Source organism: Girardinichthys multiradiatus, chromosome 2, assembly GCF_021462225.1.
Source record: "Girardinichthys multiradiatus isolate DD_20200921_A chromosome 2, DD_fGirMul_XY1, whole genome shotgun sequence".
NCBI lineage: Eukaryota > Metazoa > Chordata > Actinopteri > Cyprinodontiformes > Goodeidae > Girardinichthys > Girardinichthys multiradiatus.
Genome location: NC_061795.1, coordinates 49,707,874 through 49,734,176, shown reverse-complemented (window position 1 = coordinate 49,734,176; position 26,303 = coordinate 49,707,874). Strand labels below are relative to the sequence as shown.

At 41.3% G+C, this 26,303-nt stretch overlaps 1 protein-coding gene across 3 annotated transcripts in view; it reads left to right on the top strand.

The window, feature by feature from the left end:
• Positions 1-275: 275 nt before the first annotated feature.
• kcng4a (potassium voltage-gated channel, subfamily G, member 4a) overlaps positions 276-26,303 on the top strand; it is a 49,001-nt gene continuing 22,973 nt past the window's right edge. Inside the window, exons 1-4 of one of the 3 annotated variants that reach the window (XM_047355065.1) lie at positions 276-1,418; positions 1,905-2,066; positions 3,591-4,049; positions 5,045-5,686. In XM_047355065.1, the coding sequence (XP_047211021.1) occupies positions 3,942-4,049; positions 5,045-5,686 (750 nt within the window). In that variant the 5' untranslated portion in view covers positions 276-1,418; positions 1,905-2,066; positions 3,591-3,941. Of the gene's footprint in view, positions 1,419-1,829; positions 2,067-3,590; positions 4,050-5,044; positions 5,687-26,303 lie in introns of all 3 variants that reach the window. The other 2 variants (XM_047355083.1, XM_047355073.1) reach the window with 2 other exon arrangements.

Here is a 26,303-nt window from a genome sequence, read left to right as displayed (position 1 = left end):
TACCTTTCTTTGTCAGAAATAAACACTGAGATGTGTTTATTTGTGATGTAAGCTGAGCAATAATCATAGTAAACATCAATTTTATATATTAAATATATTTCATATATCAAAATAAACATAAAGCAGTCTGCAAGTTGGGTCTAGAAAATTCAGATGTTTTATAAGTGTTAAGCGGAAATTTACCTGCAGTCCAATCAACTTGTCAATGGTCCTGCCTAGGGGGGAAATGTTGACAGATAAAATAAAATACATTCATAATAAGGTGCAACAAAACGCCTTAAAATAATTAAATAATGTAGAATAATTATATTTCCTTTGAACACTGAATTCATCTTTTATTTTTATCCTTTTTCTCTACATTAAATTTATGATATTGAACATATTGTATTTATTCAGGGCTGCTGTCGGGGCAGGTGGTAGCACTGTTGCCGTGCAGTAAGAAGGTCCTGGGTTCGACCTCCGGCCAGGGTCTTTCTGCATGGAGTTTGCATGTTCTCCCCGTGCATGCGTGGGTTCTCACCGGGTACTCCGGCCTCTTCACACTGTCCAAAGACATGGCTGTGAGGTTAAGTGATCTCTCTAAATTGCCCTTAGGTGTGAATGAGCTTGTGCATGTTTTTTCTTTGTCCTGTCTGTGTTGCCCTGCGATGGACTGGCGACCTGTCCAGGGTGTACCCTGCCTCCGGCCCATAGACTACTGGAGATAGGCACCAGCTCCCCCGCGACCCACTATGGAAGAAGCTGTAGAAAATGGCTGATTGTTCAGTTGTGGCACTGTTGGCCCTCGAATCTCGATGCTTTAGATGTCTTATTGCTGACTGTAATTCGAGAGGAAACCGCGCCCCCTGTTGCGCGCAGCTCGCTGAGGGTAGAAACAAAGAGCACAACATCTCCTCTCTGTCCTTGAATTTCACAGAATCTATCCATAAGCAGATTAATCCTGCGGACTCCAGGAGGCATTCAGCGCCTTTAGTTCTTCTGAAACCTCCTCCAGGGGTTTCACACTGGATGTCCCTGGTTACTGTTGCGCTTCCCGTCACCTTTACACAAACTTGAACTTGGTTAAGCTGCCCGAGGCACCCGTGGTACGCACAGCGGCTCCGATCTGCCTCCCCTCCCTTGCGCCTCCTCCTCCTCCTCCTCCTCCTCCTTCTGCAGCACCACTGGCTGGGCTGGAACGGGACACTTTCAGAACCTTTACCTGTTTCCCGCTTCCAATGCGTTCAGACTGCCAGCACACCTTCCATCGGCTTGGAGGATATGGATGGCAGGGATGTTATGGTGGCATAAAGCGGCAGAGGCTGCAGGCTGACAGCCTGATGTGGAGCTGAAGAGGTTGCGGGGGGATCGCGCAGTGACGGAGGGGTTTCCCTCAGATCTCATCCGGCCATCTGGAGATGAGTGCGGGACACAAAATGGTAAGCTGTGTTTCATAAGTTATACCCCGCTGATGTCTGCAGATAGTGTTTCTGTTGCATCACCTTTATATGAAGTATTTACAGTTCTTAGGGAATTTCTTTACCTGTTATCATTTCACCAAATAAAGTGAGGCTCCCTGACTGTTTTATGTTGAAGTAAATGAAGACTGACCATTTAAATAGAGACATTTGGTTCATTTAAATACTTATTCAGGGTTGTGAGTGTTTAATGTTCTTTAAATACAAATTTGTCACTATTTTCTTTTACAGATAAACGTAATTTAAACGCCTAATTTAAGCGAATTCAATTGAAAGTGACAGATTGCTCAATAAGCTCATCAGCAGCTAGTTTCTGCTAGTTATAACCTTTTGAAATTTTCATTAAGATTGTTTTTACTCTTTTAACTCCAGACAGCATTATGGTGCAGTTATTACCGTCGACTTCCAGCAGGAAGGTTCTGAGTCGGTTCCGGTCTTTCTGTGCAGGTTGCGTGTTCTCCTGCGACGGTGCTGCAGCAAACAACAACCAGACAACCAAATGCAATAATTATTCTAACAGGCATCTGCCTTTCATTGATGGGTGTGTGACCTGCCAAAGTTGTATCCCATCATTAATCATCCCCAGCCGAGCTGCAGCTTGATGACCCAGTATGTTTTTGGCTGAATAAAAACAGATTTTAGTGAATTGTGTCTCTCAATAAATTGGTATCTAATACTGTTTCTGTAATTCTGTCCTTTGTGTTCATTTGTGTAGAACCAAAAGAGCCTAGGAATAGCAGATAGCCCCCGTGTGGTCCTAACATACCTTCTTTATTTAACTTTCCACAAGGAAACTTCATGTCTGTAGAGTAAGAATAGATTAATATTCACTGTATCATGTGCTGCTCTTTCTTTGAGGTGGAAACCAGATACCAGCAGAGGAAATTTATTGTTTTCTCAATGCAGGATTTTTCCCTCTAAGATCTGAATGCGTAAATCTGCTCTGTTCATTCACACATTCAACAAGCCTGTGGTTAATGTGGACAGAAACTGATTGCTAGCTGAATCCGTTGTTCTCTTTTCTGTGATATGACTGTTTGACGTGTGCAGACAGGAAGAACAGGAGGCAAAGCGTACCTGCAGGACTCTAGTACAGGCGATTTGTCTGGGGACTGAGCTGTAAGAGGATGTGATGTTGTCCCCATCAGTGTTGTGAGTCAGGAGTCACAGTGGCTGAGGAGTGTTGTTTTAGAGCAGAAAAAAGTGTATGTGCATGGATTTTTAAAAATGGGCAGCCGCCTGCAGAGAGGTTGAAGCCAAACAGCCAAATATTGATTTTATTGATATTCTGTGGATTCAACAAGTTGCTCTGACTGCACAAACTGGATCCTATTTCTTGACTTTATTGTCTTTTGTTTCTGTAATATTTTTTGTTAACCTTTTCTCCTAAAAAGCTGGTCAGAAAATTGGAGACAGAAATATTAAAGAGGTGAGAGAAAAGGTCTTTAAACAAACTTAACGTTCTGGTAAATGTGACAGATAAGAAACATTTATTTGTTAAAAGATTGAGCTGACCTCACATTCCTTCACATTGGATGGAGTTGATACACCTAGCAACAGTTGCAGAGTGCAAAATCCTCAAGGCATGATTTCAGACATTTAATTATAAAATATGAGAAGAAAGAAGATTTTTAAGGTTAAAGTGCAGCATTACCACAGTAGATAGTTTAATTGAAGGCAGTTGGAGTGGAACATAGTCAGATAACACTTATAAAGGTGGCCGATAACTGTTTAGAGATTTTATACAGCGAAGGAATCTGGGCAACTGTAACATCTAACCGTGCCAATAAGTTTCAGAGCATTTGAATTGGCAGCAGAGGAGGTTCTAAACTGTGATTTAGTGTCTGTCTGTAGGAAAGCTGCCCATTTACAGCAGCCACTAATTTACTCAGAGTGTGAACAACACTATCTAATGTTCTTCTCATTTATCACCTGCTCTAACTAAACAAGTCAGGCTGTCTTTATTGGATCCTGATTTGTGTTTATTTGGTTTGCTGTAGTTTTATGTCTTCCACTGTTCACCACTGGAGGCTGCAGAGAGCTGATGTAAAACTTTAGTTTATTGTAAGGAATGTAAGGATGACCGTTTAATCCAGGTCCGTTCTGATCTCTTTTTACGCGTTCTTCTTCCAGCGCCTGCATGATGCCACCATGTTGCTGGGCCCTCCCTAATCCTGCAGGGGCGACCCGAAGGATCCCCTTCAGTACCCAAATCCATGCCAGCAGTCATCAAACTCTGCAGCTATCAACCACCAATCAATAACCAATGAGCTTGAGGGAGACAATAAGGACATCTACAGTAACCCACATTCAGTCTTGGCAGCATATTCTAAGCTTTAACGAAAGTCACCGCAGTTCGACATAAACAAAGTACTACTCTATTCTTGGTGTAGAAGTGCAGAAAAGCGTTGTACTCAGACTCTTTCTGTTCTCGTCCTGTTCTGAGCGGCCCGCTGTTGAGCAGCGTGCCTTCTAAATGCTGCCATGCCCATCATCAGCAACACCAACCATGATTTCAGCAATCTGTCCGTCAGTGATGACAGCAGTCTGGACCGGATCTTCACTGAGATTCCAGAGACCGAGACCATCAAGGTATGTCTAAGACTATACATTTCAGCAAATGAAAGTACAAAAACACACCTATCAGCTATGTTTTTATGTACACCTGTTCAGCTGCTTATTAAGACAACTAGTTAAGCAGCAAATCACATGGTAGCAGCTCAATGCTACGTAGTGAAGATGACTTGCAGTTCAAAGTGAGCGTCAGAATGAGGAAGAAAGGGAATTTAAGTGACTTTCAAGTCGTTTGTCGGTGCCAAACAGGCTGGTCTGAGTGATTCAGAAACGGCTGATCTGTTGGGATTTTAACTCACAACCATGTCTTAAGTTTACAGAAAATGGTGTGAAAAAGAGGAAGAACACCATACCTCCAACACACAAGAGATTTAACCTGGTATTAGATGTGCTACAGCATTAGATTTCACCCTTTAACATCCAGATATCCGGGTCAGAATTCTATGTAAACACCATGTTAGTATGGATTGGGCCTGCTTTTTAATAACGTCTCTGGCTGGTGGTGGTATCATGATGTGGGGGAGATATCCTTAGTATCCCATAGTAACAACATTTTAAACCCCACAGCCTACCTGAGTATTGCTGCTGATCATCTCCATCCCCTTATGGCCACAGTGGACCCATCTGCTAATGGCTGCTACCAGCAGAAGAATGCTACATGTCTCAAAGCTCAGATCATCCCAAACTGGTTTTTTGAACATGACAAAGAGTTTACTGTACCCCACTGGTCCCCTCAGTCACCAGATCTAATTCCAACAGAGAACCTCTTGGATGTGATGGAACATGAAATTATGATCATGGATGTGAAAGTAACTGTGTGATGCTGTCATGTTGATATGGACCAAAAGCTCTGAGGAATGTTTTTGAAACTCAGTTCAAGCTATGCCACTAAGAAATACAGCAGTTCTGAAAGCCAAAAGGGGTCCAACCCGGCACTAGTAAGGTGTGACTAATGAAGGGGCTGGTGAGTGTGATTCTCTGTCAGATGCTCATGCTTTGTTCTTTCACTCCAGGGCGTGTACTACCAGAGAGCCCAGTTCATCCGCAAGCCAGAGGACCTGGTGTCCATTGACCATGCATTGTTGGCTGTGATAAATGTGGGGGGGAACCGTTACACCTTTCCCTGGACCACCCTGGAGCAGTTCCCCCTCACCAGACTTGGTCGCCTCTGTGGCTGCCGGTCACTTGAGGACATTGCCAGCGTATGTGATGACTACGACGAATCCAGAAAGGAGTTCTTCTTCGACCGCTCTCCGTCCGCCTTTAAGGTCATCCTTAACTTCCTCGCAGCAGGGAAACTCCGGCTCCTGCGAGAGATGTGCGTCCTTTCCCTGCATGACGAGTTGAACTACTGGGGGGTGGAGATGGCGTACATGGAGCGCTGCTGTAAGAGAAAGATGTACACACGCATCGAGGAGGTGCACGAGAAGGAGAGGCGGGAGGAGGAGCGTAGGCATCGAAACGCAATGCAGCGAGTGCCAGTGGAGGAAACAAAGTACAGAAAAGTGATGAACTGGCTGAGAGATATGGTGGAGAATCCTCAGTCAGGCCTACCAGGGAAAATCTTCGCCTGCTTTTCAGTGATCATGGTCGCGGTCACTGTGGTTAGCTTGTGTATCAGCACCATGCCTGACCTCAGAGAGGAGGAGGACAGGGTGAGTAATCAGAATCAGAAAGAATCAGAAAAGATTTATTGCCAAGTACGTTTTTGGACATACAAGGAATTTGTTATGGTGGCATTTGTAATCAAAGTACAGCTCTGTACTTTATATACCCTTTACATGTTTAATTTTACATTCTGTGCATTCACACTGCAGTGGCTGGCAGGAAACAGGACAGAGGATCTAAATGCAAAGAATAGTAGTTGTCAGCATATTGCATAAGTTTTTTATTTAGACATTTCAAGACTTCATGACTTTGTACAAGACTCTCAAAGCATCTGACATTATGATCATTTCACTCAGAGTGTGTGCAGAAGGGCCTGCATTTATTAGGTGTAAGAGAAACGGTTTGTTTGTGAAAATGACACCAGCGGTTGTCTTCATCTTATGAACCGTAAATGTGCTTTGATGCAAAGAATGGATCTGTCATCAGCTCCCACTGCAGCTGTAAAGCTGAGGAAATTAGACTGCACAGTTACTTGTGGATCTTAGTTTTCACTTTTAATCCATTTATTAACAAATAGTTTTAAATATTGATAAAAGATACAGCTAAATATAGCTCTAGCTTTTATGGGTAATAAACATCAGAGAAACCTGTTAGTTTAAAGATGAGTTCAGCTTATTTTACTAGATAACAACACAGATTCTATGAGGATAGCCTCCAACAAACTGCTTGGGCTCTGACTGAGGGGAGCTGGTTCACTGAGGAGGCAAGTTGGGTTCACTGGAGGCAGCTGTGGATCCCAGATCGCCACTTATGTCATAATCGGCACTACTAATCTAGTGCACTGCTTTCTTGTCAAGCCAACACTTAGATAAAACAGATGTTGAAAATAAACAAGTAAAATGTGCCTGCTGTAAAAGCAGACAGCACATATAGTACATGTATTCCTGTTCATTGATGCTTCTGCACCGTTTAGTTCTCTAACAGCATTGTTTTAACATTTTCCTTTTGGAAATAGCCATAAAACTCTTTAGCCAATCAGAGAGTAACGGAGATTGAGGCAGGCACATGAGATGTAATGCAGCAAATACGGTATACCTTCAGCAATTTTGTCCTTCGGGGTCACTTATCTTGAGTGCTTTGTGAACTGTCATTTTAAAAGGTCTTTGCCAATCAAAGATGCTGTGAATTTTTAAGATCCAAAATGTCCTTAGAAGCTTTAAAGCTGCAAAAAGTCAGATTGGCATAATGAAAAAAGTACCTGTCATGGCGGTGTATTAAACTTCCTGGCTGGGTTGCATGTCTGTGAATTTGCAGAAACACATAGAGCCAGTCATAAGCCTCCACACACACATATAGATGTAATGAATTCTGTCACTGTAACCCATAAAGCTCTCTTTGGATAATGAACAGACTTATTCTGAAGACTTTTATTTTACTACAATTAAAATTGAAGTGTGGTTTATACTGTTTTCAGCTGCATAAAATAATATTGCATTCTCCTTGGAATCCAGAATCCTATCTGTTCCTATAATTGCAAAGTTCTCTTTTATCTGTTAGCTTCTGCAATGGGAAGAACTTACAGATCTTTGCCCCAGCAAATACAATATAATCCAAACCCATGATTCTGATAAGGCACAAAGACTGATTACTGAAGAAAAAAACAAATTATGATTATATACAAATCAGTTCTAAACTGATGGTTCCACATACAGGGGTTGGACAATGAAACTGAAACACCTGTCATTTTAGTGTGGGAGGTTTCATGGCTATATTGGACCAGTCTGGTAGCCAGTCTTCATTGATTGCACATTGCACCAGTAAGAGCAGAGTGTGAAGGTTCAATTAGCAGGGTAAGAGCACAGTTTTGCTCGAAATATTGAAATGCACACAACATTATGGGTGACATACCAGAGTTCAAAAGAGGACAAACTGTTGGTGCACGTCTTGCTGGCGCATCTGTGACCAAGACAGCAAGTCTTTGTGACGTATCAAGAGCCACGGTATCCAGGGTAATGTCAGCATACCACCAAGAAGGACGAACCACATTCAACAGGATTAACTGTGGACGCAAGAGGAAGCTGTCTGAAAAGGATGTTTGGGTGCTAACCTGGATTGTATCCAAAAAACATAAAACCACGGCTCCCCAAATCACGGCAGAATTAAATGTGCACCTCAACTCTCCTGTTTCCACCAGAACTGTCCGTCAGGAGCTCCACAGGGTCGATATACACGGCCGACCTGCTATAGCCAAACCTTTGGTCACTCATGCCAATGCCAAACGTCAGTTTCAATGGTGCAAGGAGCGCAAATCTTTGGCTGTGGACAATGTGAAACATGTATTGTTCTCTGATGAGTGCACCTTTACTGTTTTCCCCACATCTGGGAGAGTTACGGTGTGGAGAAGCCCCAAAGAAGCGTACCACCCAGACTGAAGCATGGGGGTGGATCAGTGATGGTTTGGGCTGCCATATCATGGCATTCCCTTGGCCCAATACTTGTGCTAGATGGGCGCGTCACTGCCAAGGACTACCGAACCATTCTTGAGAACCATGTGCATCCAATGGTTCAAACATTGTATCCTGAAGGCGGTGCCGTGTATCAAATTAAATTAATTCAATCAAATTAAATAATCTTTATTGGTCATTGCACATGTACATTACAACGAAATTTGTCCTCTGCATTTAACCCATCATTCCAGCATCATTAACCCAGCATTCTGGGGCTAAGGGTCTTGCTCACGGACCCAGAGTGGCAGTCTGTGGGATACGAACCTGGCCCTTTGTGTCCCCTCCGGAACGCAAACGTCCTGTTCTAACCACTAGGCCCCACTCCCCCATCAGGATGACAATGCACCAATACACACAGCAAGACTGGTGAAAGATTGGTTTGATGAACATGAAAGTGAAGTTGAACATCTCCCATGGCCTGCACAGTCACCATATCTAAATATTATTGAGCCACTTTGGGGTGTTTTGGAGGAGCGAGTCAGGAAACGTTTTCCTCCAGCAGTATCACGTAGTGACCTGGCCACTATCCTGCAAGAAGAATGGCTTAAAATCCCTCTGACCACTGTGCAGGACTTGTATATGTCATTCCCAAGACGAATTGATGCTGTATTGGCTGCAAAAGGAGGCCCTACACCATACTAATAAATTATTGTGGTCTAAAACCAGGTGTTTCAGTTTCATCTGTCCAACCCCTGTATGTTTGTGTATTTAACTATATAGAGTTTGGTTTTAGTGTGTACGTGGCCTCAGTTTAAAGCAAAGTTTAGATTAGACTTTACTTTATTATGTCCTAGAGGACCAATTTGCTTGCAGCAATGTAGAAGCAACCATCTCCCAATCACACAAGTTCCCAGTTACACAGACAAAACCGGAGGATAAGAGGCAACTCCTGAGAGTTAAAGAGAGAATATATAAAGTACAGTTAAAGTCAAAGTGCAGCAGTTCAATAGCGAACTTAAAGCAGAACATTAATAAGTACAGTTTGTTTAAAACGCCAGTGACTACAGGGATGAAAGAGGTCTTAACTCTATTTGTTCTACTGTTCTACTTATGAGTGTATGAGTAATTTTCCTGCTGTTTAATGAACAAATGTGTATGAGGCACATATTGAAATTCTGAATATTTAAACATGTTTGAATAAATAAGAAAGTGTTGAAATTAAAATAAGGTTTTTGAACACAGAGAGAATGAATCAATTGAAGGCCCAAAGTACAAATAACCAAAATAAAGTCATTATTGTCTTACCGTAGCTGTACATTTAAAGGGGCAGATTCAGCCAACTAAAGTGGAAGCACTCTCGTAAGAAGATTTCTCTGTGGAAACTGAATAAATGTTCGTCTGTTATCCTTTACATCGGAGTACCACGGAGGTTTGATTGATAGCAACGTATCCGCTACAGCGCGAGTAACGTAAAACAACTTCCAGTCGGATCTTCGGACCTGACATTGTTAGAAAACTATGCTTCAAGACAAATCAAGGATCTAAGTAACTGAAGCCAAAGTAAGAGCCAGCCGTGAGTAATGAAGAGGAACTGAGGTATGCTCAAGTTGGCTCTTCCTATGGATCGGAGACATTGTTGGTCACTGTGCTAACAGTTGCTAAATCAGTTAGCGCCAGTTAGCTTTGGCTCTCATCCACAGTGGCAGATCATCAGTTTAACCTGTATGGTGGCAACTATTATTGGGTTAACAAAGGACTTTAAGTGATTTTATTATAGGTACCACTGACAATCAATATGAGCCAAACAGAGGAATCCTGCTCAACCTAGACAGGTTAAAATTACAGCAAAGGCACTCGAAGAAAAAATTCGTATGCTATTAACAAAAGGAAAGCTAGATTAAGTCAGCTGAAAAGTAAAATCAATTAGATGAATCCACTAATGAGCGAGGGTGATGACAACAATCTGCCAGTAGTACAAATGATGCTCATGGTTAAATTTAACAAGTTTGGGGAGTTTTGTGAGCTGAATACATCAGTCAAGGTGTGAGACATCAAGATAGAATGAAGGGTGGATTGTTTACTGCCAAGGCAGACATGCTTCTTGGCTTCACTGTGAAGGCTAAGACATGGATGGATGAGGTGCAACAGCGTATGATTGAGGGTGAGAGGACCAATGAGGAGGTTGCACTTGAAGATAGTGCATCTGTTGCAATTATTAAGAAACCATAATCCTCAACTTCTTCCAGAACATCATCATCTGCTTCATCTAGTGCATCAGCGTGTCTGAAAGTTGAAAAGAATGAAGTCCCTTCATGTTGAAAAATTAGACTTTCTTAAGAAGCATGGTCTATGTTTCAGCTGCCTGAAACAGGGACATATTGCTAAGGCCTGTCACGAAAGGATGAGCTGTCAAACCTGCCAGCTCACTCACCCAACAATTCTGCATATGAGGAATAAAGAACAAAAAACATCTGGTGAAGCAAAGCCGAGTAAAGAGCAATGGTGGTTATTACCTATGTGTTCCTCGACCCGGGCAGCAGTGTCACCTTCTGCACCAGGAGGTTGATGGCTTTACTGAACATCACTGGCAGGAAAACCAATATCCTTCTAAAGACCATGGGAGGCAAGCGGCTTGTAAGCAGCCAGGCGGTGTCTGACTTGGAGGTCAGCTGTCAGGGTATCAACGACTATCTGAAGCTGCCCAGCATCTATTCTCAGAAGGCTATCCCGGTTTGCGAACAGAACATCCCACTACAAGAAGAAGTGGACAAGTAGCCTCATCTCAGTCAAGTAAAGATCCCAAAGATTCTGGCAGAGGTCGGCCTCCTCATCGGGACAGACGTGCCCAAGGCTATGGAGCCATGGCAAGTGGTACCCAGCGTGGAAGGTGGGCCATATGCTGTCAGGACACGACTGGGCTGGGATTGTAAATGGCCCTCTCTGAGGGGATTATGATCATGAAACTACTACTGGCCTCATACAGGTCACCTCCAACAGCACAGCTTGGTTGAGCTGTGGAGTCAGCAGTTGAGGAACGACTTCCCAGAGTGTCAGGATGATCAACTGGAGATGTTGATGGAGGACATTCAGTTTTTGGAAATGGTTTTGCGGTTGGCTAGACCGACAGAAGGTCACTACAGCATCGGTCTACCACTGAGGAACGCAGACGTCAAAATGCCGAAAAACAGAAAGTGGCTAAACAGCGAGCTCTCAATTTAAATAAGAAGTTCATAAAGAATCCTAATTTCTTGGTTGACTTCTCCGCATTCATGGCAGACTGGATTGCTAAGAGCTATGCAGTCAAGGTTCCTGAGGAGGACCTTGGCTGAAGTAACAAATAATTTGGTACTTGCCTCACCACAGCGCGTACCATGCCAAGAAGAAGAAGATTTGAGTGGTGTTTGACTGTGGGGCATCCTACCAAGGAACCACATTGAATGACCAGCAGCTTCGGGGACCATATCTGACTAGCAGCTCGGTGTCATCACGAGGTTCAGGCAAGAGGAGGTGGCTATCACTGCTATTGTCGAGGCCATATTTCACCAAGTCAGGGTGTCGGATGAGGATGCTGACCTTCTCCGTTTTCTCTGGTGGCCTTCCAGTGATATCAGCCAAGACCTCGCTGAGTACAGGATCTTCATTGGCTGGAGCAATGTGGAGTGTCTCGGTGCTTCAAACCCGAGGGCTTCGGTGAGGTAACATTCAATCAGTTGCATCACTTCAAGGATGCTAGCCGAGAGGGCTACAGAACTGTGAGCTATCTGCTGCAAAGGAATGACAACAACAAGCTTCATGTAGCCTATGGTATGGTAAAGGCTAGAGTGGTGCCGCTCAAGCCTCTCACCATCCCACGAATTGGCAGCTGCCACCCTGGCAGCGTGTATGGACAACACTTTGAGATCAGAAATGGAGCTTTGTCTACAAGATTCTGTTTTTTGGTCCGACAGCACCACAGTGCTTAAATACATTAAAAACAGATCCGGCAGGTTTTTCACCTTTGACACGAATCGAGTGGAGTCCATTCTAAATTTGACGGATGAAAAACACTGGCGGTACGTAGATACAGCACAGAATCCTACTGACTCAGCGTCCAGAGGACTCAGTGTGAAACCTTTCCTGCAGTACAAGGCATGGATACAGGGACCGGATTTCTTAACCAAGCCTGTGGATTTAACCATTGATGACCCAGAGGTAAAAAATGCTGTGGCCAGTGCTACTGAAGCCAAGGAACAGTCGGATACAGTTAAACAGTTTCTGGAGTATTATTCTATCTGGGACCGCCTTAAAAGGGCAGTTAGTTGGATTCATTTCTGTCAGTGGCAAAGGTTCTCTGATGAGATCTCTGCACTTCGGAAGAATGTTAATGTCAAGATGAGCAGTCACATCTATAGGCTCAAGCCTGTTCTACAGGACAGAATCCTCAGAGTAGGAGGAACACTTGGTCGATCAGCTATGCCAGAAGAGGCTATTCATCCTGCTATTCTGGCTAAGGACTCCTCTATAACGGAGCTTATTCTTAGAGACATCCATGAAAATTTGGGTCACAGCGGTTGGAAAGAAGATCTCTGCAGCCGCAAGAATTTAGCAAAGTGGATCTATGTTATTGGCATGGCAAGCAAAGATGTGTAAAGAGCTCTAAAATAAAATAAGTTTTATTGCAATAAAACAAAGATCCATCCTTTGATTCAAGAACACTTGTTGAGAATATCCACAGTAACCTTTACGTGTAAACATGATGCAACACAGACGCCCATTTCTCTTAGACAACAGATTAGGCCATTCAAGTAAGGCAAATGTTTTCTGATTTTCATATGTCACAAAATAGCTCCTTGTGAGGTAAAAACATCTTCAAAGTTCACTGATCTTCAGCAAAGAATGGCATCTTGGGGGTAACGGCTGAATATGTGGAAAAACACCTCATGCCCACTGTTGAGTATGGCAGAGGATCTGTCATGCTGTGGGCCTATTTCTGTTCCAAACAGCCATGTGAACTTTGTTGGAGTTCATGCCTATATGAGCTGTTTAAAAAATGACGACATTTTTATTAAGAATCCTTTGATCTTTGGCAGAAAACTGGATGGAAACAAATTCAACCTTCTTCTTTGGGCATCTCAGTCCCCAAAACTAACTCCTGTAGAAAACATGGAGCAGGAGCATCAGAAAGGAACCAGGACTCTGGAGGATTTTTAGTCCAAGGAGAATGGTCCGAGATCCCTCTCTTTGTATGGTCCAACCTTCAGGATTATGATTGAGAAGACAATTAATTTATTTCCAGTAAAAACAGATTATAATATTTCTTAACATTATTTTTCTCCAACTGATTGAAGGATTTTGAATAAAAGTTGGAAGTTTTTTTTCACATTTTCCATTTGAGATTATTAGTGCAATAAAATCTGAAGTTCTTTTGAGGGTTTTGCACATCTTTAGTGGGGTAATAGTAAGTTTTGAGGTGTTGTAAGTCATCTTAAGATGTAGCTGCATACGATAGTGCCTGCATCCAATTCAGTTTGTGTCTCTGCTTTACTTTGTTATGGTATGAGCCTAAATTCCCCTGTCCAGCTATAATTGTTCCTGCTCTTCAACCTGCCTCCAACTTTGATGCATCTTAGTTTTGATTTTATGTGACAAAGTTGCAAGTTGTGAAGTGAAAGGAAAATTATGCATTGTATAGTTTTTTTGTTTTTACAACTAGAAAGTGGAAGTGTGGCGTACACATGTATGGCACCCACCCCAACCCGAGTCATTACTTTTTAGAACCACCTGCAGTTGCAGGACTTTTGGGGTATATCTTTACCAGCTTTGAACATCACCAAACCGCATTTTTGCCAATTCTTCTTTAAAAACATCTCAGACTCAATGAGACTGGATGGAGAACATACAACCATTGTATGGTTGTATGTTCAGGGTGGTTGTCCTGCTGAAAGGTGAACCTCCACCCCAGTCTCGGGTCTTCTGCAGCCTCTAACAAGTCTTCTTCCAGGATTGTCCTGGATTTAGCTCCATCCATCTTCTCATCAACCCTGAGTAGCTTCTCTGTCCCTGTTGAATAAAAGCATCCCCACAGCATGATGCTGCCATCACCATGTTTTACCATGGGGATTTTTCATGCCACGCATTTCAGATTTGTGAAAAAAATTAAGTCTATGTTTTCAACATTAAAGTCTTTTTGTTAGTCTGTAACATAACATCCCACTAAAATCAATAGATGTTTGCGGATATAATGTAAATTGATATAACTTGTTTTTTTACTGTTATACAGTTATATCCTTTACTGAAAGCACTTACAAAGCACCTGTCCAGGGTGTATCCCGCCTCTCGCCCGTAGACTGCTGGAGATAGGCACCAGCTTCCCCGCGACCCACGATGGAATAAGCGGTAGAGAATGACTGACTGACATACAATGCACGTCTCATTCAGTCAGTCACACTCGTAACGTTGACACGCTGTTACGCAGATTGATAGATAACTTGGCGTTTCATGCTTCTCACAAGGGCACACCAACAGCTGGTGGGAGGCAGCCGAAATGAAAGCCACGGCTTTCTGAATGCAAGTTACATGTAGGTGTGGCCAGGTTCTAATACCTGTTTGTGTATTTCTGTGTGACATGAAAAAAACTGCAGTGGTTCACTTTATTCCATGAATATTTCTGATATTTAGTAATAATATCGTGTGGTTCTCCTGATGTTTAACATGTCAGTGAGAAGCTCTGACCTCTAGAATCTCCTGCAGTAAATCCTGCAGCTGCAGTGTTTACATTTCATTTAAGGGGGTGCATCAAGTTTGCCTAATTTTGTGTCATTGTTTAAATGTCAACCACAAAACGTATTGATTTCATTTGCACTGGTTCCTAGAAAGAGCAGATTTCCTCAGGATTTATTCTGATTAAAATTTTTATTTCCCCACATGAACAGTGGCCGTTACAACACATATGTTATCTGGCACTGGGTTTAACATTACAGTAACAAAGTAGAATAACCAAACTACTAAATAGTTAATGTTGGTTAAAAAAAGAATTTATTTTATGGTTAAGGAAAGTCAACTCGGTATGGGACAAGAAAAAGAAACACAGGGAAGCTTTGAGCTTCAAGGTCTTTAAGGCCCAAACAACAAATGATAAACTCCTTTAACTAAAACATAAAGGACAAATCTATCTTCAATAAAACAAGTACTGTATCTGAGCTCTGTAGCTAACCACAAAACTGGAGAAAAGGAGATTGGATGAGAAACAGCTGAAAATCAAAACCCTTTTACCTTTTAAATGATTGTCAGTGATTATAACAGTGGGGGTAACAGTAGTATTTGATCCCCTGCTGATTTTTATCTGTTTGCTGACTTATAAAGAAAAGCAGAATCTCTGAAATGTTGCTATAGTTTTATTTTTATGCAGAGAGAAATAATATCAACAAAAACTTTAATTAAAAAATGAATTACATAAAATGAGTTAAAAACAGGTTTGCATCACATGAATGAATTAAGTATTTGGTTCACTGCAAAACAGACAGGTTTTTGGCTCCTACAGATTAATTACAGAAACATGGTAAATAGACTGAACTCATATACATGTGCTTATGCTGCACATAAATCATTCATCATTTGCTGATACTCCAGACCTTAACCTTCTTATGCGTATAAAGCAATCAGTCCACAGAATCAGTTTCTTGTATTCCACCTTCTCCTCAACCATGGACAGATCAAAGCCTTGCTAAAGAACATCAGGAGCATAGCAGATCTGCACAAAGCTGGAAAACATCAGAACATCAGCTCGAAGCTTGGTGAGAAGGTGACAGGAGCTGAAGCAATTATTGGAAATGGAAGAAATATAAAATGACCATCAGTCTGGAGGTCCATGTCAGGTCTTGGCACTGGGGCATGACCCACATACGGAGGCCTTAGTTGTCAGCGCAAGCTGTCACGGGTTAGAGCCCCAGGCCGTTGTCGTTTACTGCATGTCCTGCCCCCTCTCTCTGCCCTATTCCCTTTCAATCCACTTTTGAAAGAAATAAAAACTAAAGGCCAATATAGTCTAAAAGCCATAGAAATATCTAACTTTTATAGAATTTAGAGACAGCAGTTTTGTTTTCAAGAAGTCAACTTTTGAAAGTTAGCAGGAGATGCTTATTTTCCAGCCTGTATCTCCAGCTGATTTATCTCAGTGAGCCTCCCAGAAATTCATGCCTTTCAGATTCTGACCGGTGTTTTAGGACCGCCTCAATAAATTTGCTCCCCTTATTTCTAATTCAGTTTGATGGCCTGAGGGGTGGTTAAAATGTGTGTTTTATGTATTTCATTCCATGAATAAATAAGGAGCATGTGGACAAAAGAGAGGCAGTAGAGTCAAAGGCTACATGAGTGAAACATGAGGCTGTGAGTTTTCTCATTGACTCCTGTTCACTTTTTACTCAAGTGGGTAATGTTAATGATGGTCAGATTTGTCAATACAGCTTATAGCAGACGTGACTAACTCCAGTCCTGAGAGCTGCTATCCTTCAACTTTTAGATGCATCCCTGCTGCAGCACACCTGAATTAACTCATCAGCAGTCCTTCAGCTCTGCAGAGGCCTGGTAATGAACCATTCATAAATTAAAAATAGATGCCACATGCCATTCACAGACATTTTTACTTCCATAAAATAAATACATATTATAAATCAATGTTTAATACCATGAGTTCTGAAAATTATTTGCTTTTATTACAGCATCATGATACTGTTGTTTTATAGTTTTCTAATCCAACTGTTGTACATCTTCTTGATATAAATATATTAATTTCAAGAACATGTACTCTTCATTCAGTGTTCATAGTTTTCATCAAAAATACAAACAAGTCCCCTTCGGGTTTTCATTGAGTTGTATTTAATTCTGCAATTATTAATCTTATCACTAATATGAGACAGAAATATATAAATTCAGAACCATCTGATGAACCAAAGCAACATTTACTGGCCAGCTTATCTTTAAATTGAACCCAAACAACTACTGGACTTTAACATTAGGTACAAACGCATATTAGACAACAGAACAAGTTGGTGCCATTAAATCAGTCAGAAGGCAGCAAACAAAACTAATCTATCCCTGCTTATCAGAAAACCTGCAGATTATCTGCTCCTCAAAAAACATTAAAACGTTATCAGTATGACCTTTAAAATTCACACCAGAGGTTAATAATAACTGTACAACAAACAAATACCAGCTGACCATGAATATTTGTTTTACTATTTGGGTGGTAGTGTAAGTCTCTTAGGAACCTTCTCTGATGTAAAACTGCTTTCACCTCCACCTAAAGATGCAGTTAGGAAGTAGGTCATGACCAGCAATAAGGTCTGTTAGCTGGGCCACTCTGCTCCCTCTTAGCGCTATATTTTCTCCTCTCCGTGGCTGCTTAGATGATAAAAACATCCAGAGAAATACTCCCAGTTTGCAAAGCTGTAACTTCCTCAGATATCCTGGTTTACCCTAACTTAATGTTGCACTGAGGCTCTCTAGCTAATGGCACTAACTCAAGGAACTGCAATACAGAACTGAAGGCGGCGCAACTGAGATAAAAAAATGGAAAAGGCTTTTTCTGGCATGCCTGCCAGACAACTGAGCAGATGGCATGAATTTGATTCAAATCAGTTTATTTATATTTTGCCATTTCAAAACAAATGTCATCTCAATGCACTTTACCAAAAAATATAATTCATATACTTAAATATATTTAACTTAGTCTGATCATACAGACAGTTACAAAGCCAGCTATTACAATTAAATCCAAGTTATTAACCAGTGCAGTCAAGTTCAGTTTATGACAACTGATAAAAAGTTTTCTATGTAAGGAAACCCAGCTGATTGTATCGAGTCACTAATCTACATGTAGAAACTATCTAAAAGTTGTTATGGAGATTTAGTGACCCCTCTCAACTGCGAGTTTTGGAGACTTTGTTTGACCTCTGTTAGCATTCTTCTCGCTAAGGGTGGTGCAAGGTAAACATGGCTGCTTGTCCAGCTTAATGGCTGTAAAAATGGACCTCTGTGTCAGATCGTATTTATACCCCAGGAAAACAGGAAGTCATAGATTATTAAATACAAGTTCCTATAAAACAGTTATTAATTATTTATTAATTACAATTATTTTCTAGGAAAATAATTGTTCCTGAATGAATAAACGTGTTCAAATTAAAGGATGGATTTTTCTACATGTTGTTAGTTTGAGAGTAGCCTGTTGCAATTAAAAATGGATTTTTGCACATAATTTTCATGGGTGCTAAACTTTTGACATTGCAGATGTCATTAAGATAAAGTCAATTTATAGTGCAGTGCAGAGTGACTGTTCATTTTTAGTGTCTTCATCAGCAGTGCGTGGATTGAGTTATCGCCTCAATGAAAGGACATTTAAGCAAATTATGCATAACAGCAAGGTTCATTCATTAATGTTATGAGCATATAACTCATAACAAGAGGTTTGACTCATTTCAGAACAGGTTATATAGAATAATGTGGAAGAGGTCATGTTGGGCTCTGTACTGCACTCATCTTGGAGTGTTGTTAAACATCTAGACTTACCTAAAGGAGATGCTTCATCAAGGACATGTTTTTATATAACATACAATTACTGAACTATTTGCAGAGAGAATATGGATGGCTTCACTGTAAGGTCTGCTTGTCATTTCTCTAACTGCCAGAAGCCAGCAACAAACTCTACTACATGTGTCCAGCTTCATAGAGAATCCATTGATAAAGATTAAGGTACTGGTTCTGATAAAATCTCAGCAGAGTTTTGTGTTATAAATGCATGTCTCCAGCTTCTGAACTGTGTAGGATTCCATTATGTGCATCAACAAAGCAATTTTTAAAAATTACTGTCTCTGAGGGGGCGTTGTGATTTGCTACTAATCTTTCGACTGCCTGGACTTGGCAACATGAATGAATGTCCCCTGCAGCTCGGAGCAGCAGGACCGACAGTCGGGTCTGAAGAACTGTATATATATCTGTGTGGGTAGATTTAAATTCACACCTGAGTCTCATACAGTAAAATAGAGAGGAAAGGTGTAACATTCTGTCCCCAAATTGTTGGATTTGTGTGCATGATGTCTTCTTGATCTCCGCCCAAACAAAACACCATCATTAATCATAAAACTCCTCTCAGTGTTTTACAAAAGGAGCTCTGAATAAAAAGCCGGTCTATTTTAAACCTTGTGCTTCCTCTCTGTGAACCTGCTTCAATTAATCAAATGTGTTGAAGCATAAGTTTAATTGTCAACATATTTGCTTCAGCTGTTTGAAACTGAGGCTGACAGTTAAAGTGATTTTATTCCAGGAAAATAAGAATTTAAAGGAGGAAATAAATGGAAGGCAGATGAAGTCAGAGAAGAGGAGAAGCAGCAAATGGGAAAATAAGGAGGGCAATAAACCAACTTATGAATACCTGGGTATATATTTCCCATTTCAGCTTCACCAAGCTTTCAATGTGACGTGGTTGGGTTTGACCAGAAAGGCCTTTTGGCTGTAAACTATATAACAACTTGTCCTACAGCTAAATAAACTACAAACATGTCTCTAATAGCACAAATAAATGAAATTACACAGAATGCTTCTAAGCCTTTAATTAGCATTCAGGTCCAGTTTGTGTCTGTGGGTTTACATCTGTATCACCATCAAGCAGATTCCACGCCTATTATGGGCTATCTGCTGGAGAGCTATGTTCCCTTCATCTGATGCTGCATGGCTGCCAAGTTGGATTATTGAGAGAGGAGTAAAAAATGAGGTATTTATCCTGTCCATGTTTGGTTGGGACTGCACTACGCAGACCAAGGAAGGCTCGTTTCAGCGAAGCAATGACATTTAAAACTTTTGATAATTTTGGACATTTTAGAATCTGATTTGATTTTAGTTTTTTGAAATTATGGTTATGTTTTAAATTTATTTTTTACTGTAAAGTATTCCAGGGTGTTAAACACAGAGATATCGTACAATCCCCCTATTACTTAGAAAAAAATATTACTATTATCATCATTATTCTCATAATTATAGTGACTGAGCTATTGTATGTGCGTTGAGAAATGCTTTAAAAAGTCAGCATATGAGGTGCACATGTTCAAGTAATTATTAACACAAACAACGAATCAGCCAATAAAATGGCAGCAACCCAATGCATTCAGGAATCTAGACATGATGAAGAAGACTTACTGAAGTTCAGACTGAACATCAGAATGAGGAAGAAAGAGAATTTTAGTAACTCTGAATGTTGCAGGGGCCGGTCGAGTATTTCAGCAGCTGCTGATCTACTGGATCTTCACTCACAACCATCTCTCAAGTTTACAGAGAATGGTCTGAAGAAGAGAAAATATCCAGTGAGCAGCAGCCATGTGGAGGAAAATATTTTGTTGATGTCTAAGGTCAGAGGAGAAAGGGCTGAATGATAAAAAGGCAACAGTAGCTGAAAATACCGCTGCTGAGGTCTGCAGAACACCATCTCTGAACACACAACAGGTGGAAACTTGAAGCAGATGTGCTACAGCAGCAGAAGACCACACCCGGTAGCACATCTGACAGCTAAGAACAGGAAACTGAAGCTACAGTTCACCCAGACTCACAAGCATTGGACAATAACAGGTTGGGAAAATTGTTGCCTGGTCTGGAAAGTCTTGATTTCAGCTGCAACATTCATTCAGGTCAGAATTTGGTGGAAACAACTTGAAAGCATGGATCCATATTGCCTATCAATGGTCAAGGCTGGTGCTGGTGGTGTCATTGGGTGACCAACATCTCCAAGGAATGTTTCTGACACTTTATTGAGTCTATGATCAGCAGGTAGGAAGGAAGTTCTGAAGGTAAAAGAGAGTCCAACCTAGAACTAGGAATGTGTGCCTAATAAGGTGATCAGTGAGTCTTTTGGATAAAATGCTGCATTGCAGCAAATTCTACTAACACCAAACAGTCAGCAAGAATTATTTCCTTTTAAAACTTTTTCATTTTAAATATCACCTTTTGTCATTGAAAAGATCAGAAATTCAACGTTATCTTGATTTCCTGAAATATTTCCAGTTTTTGTGTCCAGTCTGAATGTTTAACCTGTAGCTGTGTGGGTTTTTGGTTCTATGGATAATTTCCTTGTTTGACTTTAAGATAATTTGTCAATTCTACAGTGAATAATCATGACCCTCCATAGGACAGAATGAGCACGCTAACTAATGGCTGGTTTACGAAGGGACTGTAGAGAAAACAACAGGAAGGTAAACAGGTCTGGTAATATGCTCAGAGGCTAATTAATGACAATAAACACGTGGTGAGGGAGGTTCTGGATGACTAATGATGGTTTTGAGGGCACAGGAAGAAACACAGGGGACACCTGGTGGACAGGTGGAGAATGACAGGACCTTGGAAATCAGAACCACAACGGAAAGCCAAAAACTAATGGTCAGGGTGGTGAAACAGCTGCAGCAGACAAATTACTCTCATTTAAACCCAATCATAACAGCTGTTGTGCTTCTTAAGGTCTCACACACAGCAGCGGGTGTCCGTCACTGAGCTTTCAACACATGGGAATCAGATCATTTGAAATCAAGAACAACTTCTCTCTGCAGCTCAGAGTCAGATAATTCTTTTTTTCTAGTTGCTAAGATCACACAGCCAGAGTCATCACAGTTTATTTATCAACACACCTGTAACTGCAGATACTCAGATCCTTACAAACAAACACAAATACAACTCTAAGATTAAAACTACCCATATCACAGGGACTACATCAGTAAACACGTAGTCTGACTGCACAGCTAAATAGCACAAAGTGACTGCATTTAATCATATGTTCCAGAGGCAACACAGTGGTGCAGTCAGTAAAACTGCTGCCTTGTAGCATAAAGGTACTGGGTTTGGATCCTGGTGTGGGGTCCTTCTGCATAGAGTTTGCATGTTCATATGTAGATTTCCTATGGGTACTCCAGCTTCCCCCCAGAGTCCAGAACATGCATGTTTGGCCTCACTTAGGAATGAGTTTGTGTATGAATGGTTCTTTGTCCTGGGTATCTCTGTGATGGCCTGGTGACCTGTGTAGGGTGTTCTTGCTGCAAGGCAACAGTGCTACCAGCTGCTCCACCATGCAGCCCACGCTTTGCATATATTAGAGACATGTGAAGGGATCCCAATAACCAAGATGTCACCACATGTTTTCCTCATTATGTTACCTTGTGCCTCCTTTCTCCCTCTCCTCACTGCACCTCCTAGCCCCTCAGTCTTCCTTCTGTTCTTCTCTTTCCTCTCTTGAATCTACACTCCTTTGCTCCCTCATTTTATCTCCATTAGGGTGATTTGGGTGAACGAGCTGTTGGTCTTTGTCAGTGGTGTGGCGCTGTGCTGCCTGTGCATCTGCTTCGTGAAGATAAAACTGTGTGCAGAGCAAAGAGCTAAGCCTTGTGGGTTAATGCTCAGTGTGTGTTCTGAAGGCGTTATGAGTTGCTGCTTCTTTATCACAAAAACCTTTAAGAGAGACCCCACACCTTAAGACCTGCAATACTCTGTGTTATGAGTGCTTTCAGTAATTAGGTAACTGGAGAGCAGTGAAATGACAGATCAAGTTACTTGATGAAAACTCTTTAACAAGATGAGTGGTGAAACCAGTGGTTTAAGGTAGACAGAAAACACACCCTCCTATTCTTTTTCCCTGTCATTGCCCCTAGTTGTCCTTGTTGCCCTCTTCTTTTAACTCACACCTTCAGTAACATAATCCAAAGGCTTTAAAGTGCAGCATAGGGGAAAGTGTGCTCAAAGGTGCAAAGATTCAAGGTCTGCTGCAAAAATCTCGTCCTTGAGCTTATCATTTCTTTTGTTCCTGTGAAAATGGAAACAAAGAAATAAGGACTTCTCCATCCAACATTACTGCAGAGTCATTGTGCCAGACGAAGCCCAAGAACAAGACCAAGAGTCCACTGTGAGGTTAAATGAATACTCCAGCAGAGCAAAGCATTACTATTGACAGCTCTGTAAACTTTCTTTCATTCATTAACAGAGAACCAGTTACGCTTCACACCCATGATAAACAGGCTGGTCTGGCTGTCGAGGCATCCAGCAGCTGGTTTACTGCACAGTAATGAGTCATTAGCAGGTAGATGTTTGGATGTGAATAAAAAGAGGAAAAACTTGACTGCTTCAAACAAAACAGGAGAATGAGGCTTGAAAATCTTAAGACTTTATTATATAAAATCTATTCTGACAAACAGTAGCTTGCTATGCATGAAGGCTGGAGTGAAAACATCTTTTATTTCTTTTTTTTTCTGGTCTGTCTTGTCATTCATTCATATTTAATTTAATTCAGTATAATTTTGTGAATGTATGAATCATATTGTTTTACACACTATATTATATAATGAAACAGTTATCATCATGGCAGTAAGTTTTCTCTTAAGGTTTAGTTCTGCAGTGATCTCAAACTGTTCTTCCAGGATATATTGGCCTCTCCTTACAGCTGCCTTTCATTAAACTCACCTGGTCATGATCCCAGCTATCACCCCCCAGTATTTAAGCCTTTGTGTCTCAGTGAATCGTTGTCAGATCTTCAGTTTCCATGCCACGCCCTTGTTGCTCAGTTTGTTTTCTGTGGTTCTCTTTTTGTCACCGGCAGGTTCCTGTTTCTTTTGCGTCTCCTTCTGCCCCTGTGGGTTTGTTCTTTCATAATAAATCTTTGTTCATTTAAGCCACGTTTTCAATGATATTGTACCTGCTGGCTGGTCGGCTGTGGATGTCCATGTGTTTTATCTCAGTACAACATTTCATTTGAATGAAAACACTTTAATAAAACTAGGATGTTTGTTCAATACTTGGACAAATTATGATCCAACCAATTTCCAGTTGGTTGAGCTCCAGGACGCTTGCTGTCAAATATGAAATAAACATATTTTTTTTTACTTTCCATTTGTCAGTTAGATTTACATCAGTCAGTCAGTCATTTTCTACCGCTTATTCCATAGTGGGTCACGGGGGAGCCGGTGCCTATTTCCAGCAGTCTATGGGCGAGAGGCGGGGTACACCCTGGACAGGTCGCCAGTCCATCGCAGGGCAACACACAAACAACCATGCATACACTCATTCATACACCTAAGGGCAATTTAGAGTTACCAATTAACCTAACAGGCATGTCTTTGGACTGTGGGAGGAAGCCGGAGTACCCGGTGAGAACCCACGCATGCACGGGGAGAACATGCAAAAAATTTACATATTTATTATTAAAATCCAACCTAAAATTCCACAGTTGAAGTAAAGAAATGTAACATTTACCCTGGTTTTCCATGTGCTAACTTCCTATGCCCTTCACAATGTTCTTCCCCTCCTGGTGGTCTTTGTCTTAATTTGACATTGAGAGACTTTCATGCGAGCGATTATGCGAAAGCCCATGTGAGGAAGCTGCTGGGATGAAATGTTATCTCACTGATATTACTTCCTCAGAGAATCATAGAAAGGAGATCAGGTCAGGGAAGAGTTGGTACTGTGGGAGGTTATTGTGTGTTTGATTGCGTCTATTTTCAAACGGGAGAGAGTCAGAGGTGAAAAGCTGGCAGCGGTAACAAATGGCCTATTCTGCAAAGGTCGGGAAGAGTCAGGAACCTCTTATGGGCCTAATGTCAGCAGGAGAGAAGAATAACGAAAAGTGAGATGGCGAATAAACGAGCGGTGAAAACATATATACTGTAGGGAGAGAGCATCCTCAAGATTAATATAAGACAGCCTGGCAGAAGCCTGAACAGTGGGAAAAACATGAGCAATTCTGGTAAGATTGAGGAGGAGAGGGGTAAAGGTTAATATTTAGGTTTGATTTATTGAAGCGGTGACTCTCAGGAGAAGGACCTTTTAATCACTGAACCTGTCATATTCTTCTTTAAATTCCCCTGTGCTGAGAAACAAATATTCCCCAGTTGGTTCTTCTTTATTCTGGAGAAATCAAGCCCTCCTTAGATGAAACCAGTATGTTTTCACATCCATCTGTTAGTGCGCTAAGATACCAGTCGGCTCTGTGGAAACATTGGTATGCAAGTCTTTTATCCTTTTTTTTTTTCTCTCTCTTCTCTTTTTTATATGTCGTGTTGTTGTTTTCTTGTGGACCATGAGTCTGTTGAATAAAGTAATCACACTTAAGTAATCATTATGGGCCCATTTTTTATTTTGTGAGCAGAAGAACTGATAAAAGATAATAATAATTTCACCATGGCAAATAAGTGTGAATTTAACAAAATGTATATATTTATGACTGCCTTAATTAAACGTTATCTCAGTAACAATTAAAAAATAATGAAAGATAACACAGATAGTTGTCACTTGCTGTCTTTCCTGTAAATGTCCTCTGGATACGCAGATTTCTGCTAGCATCAAAATAACTTAAAGGCAATTATTAGTCAAATGCTCTGTTTTTGTTTCGTTTTCATTCCTCAAAAAATAGATAAATGAGTGACTTGAATTGTAACCAAAGAAGGACTAGAGTCTGCATTGTGAACACTTCCCTGAATGATTTGAAAAAGAGTTCATGTTGAGGTTTTTATCAGTGAGAATTAGGGGAGCTTTGTTATGTGTAGAAGGGCTTACCTTCCAGGGTGCCATTCTGTCTGGCTGTGTGTATTGGTGCATTGTCATCCTGATACACGGCACCGCCTTCAGGATACAATGTTTGAACCATTGGATGCACATGGTCCTCAAGAATGGTTCGGTAGTCCTTGGCAGTGACGCGCCCATCTAGCACAAGTATTGGGCCAAGGGAATGCCATGATATGGCAGCCCAAACCATCACTGATCCACCCCCATGCTTCACTCTGGGCATGCAACAGTCTGGGTGGTACGCTTCTTTGGGGCTTCTCCACACCGTAACTCTCCCAGATGTGGGGAAAACAGTAAAGGTGGACTCATCAGAGAACAATACATGTTTCACATTGTCCACAGCCCAAGATTTGTGCTCCTTGCACCATTGAAACCAATGTTTGGCATTGGCATGAGAGAATTTAAGTACACCCTTTCATCAAACTTTTTGACAGGTGAGTGGGACTTCCGGTGAGGGTGGGATTTCCGGTTGGCGCCATGTGGGTGCCATGTGGGCAGGAGGTCACGTGGTCAAGCAGGTGGTGTGTCCAAGGGGGTGTAACCGTGGATGCTGATTGGTTGTCGTCATTAGGGGCGATACCTTAAATGAGTCAATTAAAACACAGGGGTGTGTTTGTTATAAATAGAACAAGACAAATATGGTATTATCGGAAACTGTTTG